Below are 2,820 nucleotides of genomic sequence, written 5' to 3' on the forward strand. Positions count from 1 at the left end.
ATCAATGTAGTGAAATATGTGAGGAAAATTTCCCCCTTGAACATCTTTCAAAAAAATTATGAATGTGTACCTGTAAATGTGTAATAAGTTGAATATAAATAATAGTACATGAGAAGGGAGTCCACAAAATGATTGTGCCTGCTTGTGATTGCCTTCCCTCCCCCAATAGTTAGGGATATTTTTGGAACGTTAGTACATGTTTATCTTAAGTTTTTCTAGGGAAATGCATCATGACTGTTTTATAAAAGAAATAGTATTTTTAGCCGGTACAAATTACCAATCATCAGGACATTTCCTTATCAGAATCATCATCAAGTAACCTTTCCAAAGGGTACTACCGTAGATGGTCAGGTTGGAAGTGAGGTCAGGGTCTGCCCATTGTGAAAAACCCTAGGTCAGTGTATGTTGTTTTCCTCTCATTCAGATGAGGTAAGAATAACTACTTACACATTTTCAAGCCACCTTGTGATCTTTGATGACAGTAAAATCTTTCATTTCCAAGTGAGTTTTACTTTCATTCATGTACTAATATCTGCTGCATTGTCCATACAATAACAGACACAGTGCCAGCTCCACACATTTAATGATCATCAATACTTGTAACATAGTAAGAAATGATGAGATGTTTGGAAATAAAAAGACAAATCTAGCTTGTGTATATGGATTGCGGTTATGTTTTGTCACCGGAATGGTTGTCAATGTTATTGAATATACAATTACAGTATACTTTGTGATGTCTGAAGTATACTTGCATTGGCCTAGAAATAATGAAAAAGAAAATGTGCATAGGATTTTTCAAGGAACTGGTTGTTTTCAAGAAATTTATGCAGTTTGCCAAACTGTGCTGGTGGTGAGATCAGGATTCTTCAGGCACACTGTCCTGTCTTCTGATGGACAGAATGTGGGAGAAGGCCAAAACTGCTGCGCTCAGTAGGAAGCATGCTCCCACAAAGTAGAAGGATGCATCATAGCTGCCAGTTGTGTCATACAGGATCCCTGGAGAGAGGGGAGAACAGAAGTTGTTAACTGATGGGAATGCATGAAACATTGACAACAAGAAGTAGTGAAAAACATCATACACACCCTTTGAATTGTTTATTGTGGCATCAAATGCCTAACTTGAGATCTCATCTCATCACTACTCCATCCACTCAGGTGTAAAAATGGATACCTTAATTCAATTGGGGAGGTAAAAGGTGGAAAGAGGGGATTGGTTTCCGTGAGTGAGTCTTGCATCAAATGCACACTTTTGTCTATGTTTGATGTGTATCATTACAGTCTTGAAGCTTTTCCTGTATACCTTTCCTGCACAAAGTAAATGTTCTGCTGATGGAAATGTACTTCATCTGGATATAAAAACAGACCCACCTGCAGTTGGTAGTCCCACAGTCAGGCCGATACTGGTGATGAACATGACCATCCCCATGGCACTGGCGATCTTCTCCACTCCCGCCACGTCCACCACCAGGGTCGGGATGAGGGGATAGCACAGACCGTTGGCGAGTCCGTGCCACACTGCATAGGCTGCCATACCCGAATATGTCTCCGTCACCGGGAACACGACAGCGCCCGCTGCTATGATGACGTTCAGAGTGATGAACTGGAAAGTGCGAGTGCAGCCTGGGATTTTGGACAGGCCGCCAGATAACAGCCGCCCGACCAGATCGGAGATGGAGATGATGGATGGAAGGAAGGACACCTGGGTTTCCTCAATGCCTGCATGCTGTGCCCTGGGAACAACGCCGATCCCGGGAACAAGGTAGCCAAGGTGGAAGAGAAAGAACGAAATGCTGAGGAGCACAAATGGTACGCTTTTTATCAAGGATAGATCGAATAGTGTGGTTACGATGGAGTGGATGGAGAGTCCTGGCTTTCCTGCCAGCTTGGTGTGAATAGTTGTCTCGTAAGTGAGTTGTGAGCTGAGTGACAGCAGTGTTTCACTTCTGGACAGGACATCCAACATCCTTTGGGAAGAGTACAACATCCTTCTTGACAAGGACATGCTGGACCTTGCCGGGCGGACGGCACGGACGGAGACGCTTTCGAGTTTGTGTGTCGTGTCGTCGTCAGTCATCTCAGGTATGCGGGGTAGAGACTCTTGACTGGAGGCTGGCTCCAGCAGTCGCAGACTGACGGCACCGATGGAACATTCACTAAAGCCTCGCTGGCGTTCACGTCTGACGTGCGGTACAGGAGCGCCTGGCACCGTTGGCTCTTGGTCTTGTGATATGTCAGTAATGTCCTCATATTCCTCCAAGGGTGCAGCGAGGTACGTTGTTCTGGTTGTGTCGTGGTGGTTGCTGTAGGCAGGATGGGAGGTCGCCGCTGAGGAGAGAGAGTCTTGAGAGATGTAGGTTTGTGACGGACCGCGGGCAGGTGGCACGTGTAGAGGTCTCATCAGCGCTGCAGCCACACACAAATGCAGAGTAACCCCTGCCTGCACGATGATCGCACCTCTCCAGCCGTACTCGTCGATCAGCAGCTGGAAGACTGGCGAGAAGATGAAGCCCCCTACTCCGGTTCCTGTCACCATCATGGCGTAAGCCAGGTGGCGCTTTTCATGAAAGTACTGTCCAACAATAATGAAGGTTGGATTGTACACCAGTGCAAATCCGAGTCCTGTAGACAGGAATGGGAGTTTTAAGATGTTTAAAATGTTTTAAGTATTGTTTCTGTTCTTTTGATAATAATGAACTTCGCTTAGTGCCGCATTACAATTGATCTTGGAAACACAGTCTTGACTAGAGGAAAAGAGTATGTATACGCAAATCCAACTTTTGTACCTATTTGATACTAATAATAGATGACTTGATCTTAACA

General features: G+C 45.0%; 1 protein-coding gene across 1 annotated transcript in view; it reads right to left on the minus strand.

Annotated features, from left to right (window-relative positions):
- Positions 1 to 197: 197 nt before the first annotated feature.
- The window catches only part of LOC118409599 (monocarboxylate transporter 13-like), a 3,523-nt gene continuing 900 nt past the window's right edge, over positions 198 to 2,820 (minus strand). Inside the window, exons 2-3 of the mRNA XM_035810731.1 lie at positions 1,369 to 2,619; positions 198 to 996 (exon numbers count right to left, since the gene is read on the minus strand). Of these exons, the coding sequence (XP_035666624.1) occupies positions 857 to 996; positions 1,369 to 2,619 (1,391 nt within the window). The 3' untranslated portion in view covers positions 198 to 856. The remainder of the gene's footprint in view (positions 997 to 1,368; positions 2,620 to 2,820) is intronic.

The sequence above is a fragment of the Branchiostoma floridae genome, chromosome 2, assembly GCF_000003815.2.
Source record: "Branchiostoma floridae strain S238N-H82 chromosome 2, Bfl_VNyyK, whole genome shotgun sequence".
NCBI classification, from domain to species: Eukaryota; Metazoa; Chordata; class Leptocardii; order Amphioxiformes; family Branchiostomatidae; genus Branchiostoma; species Branchiostoma floridae.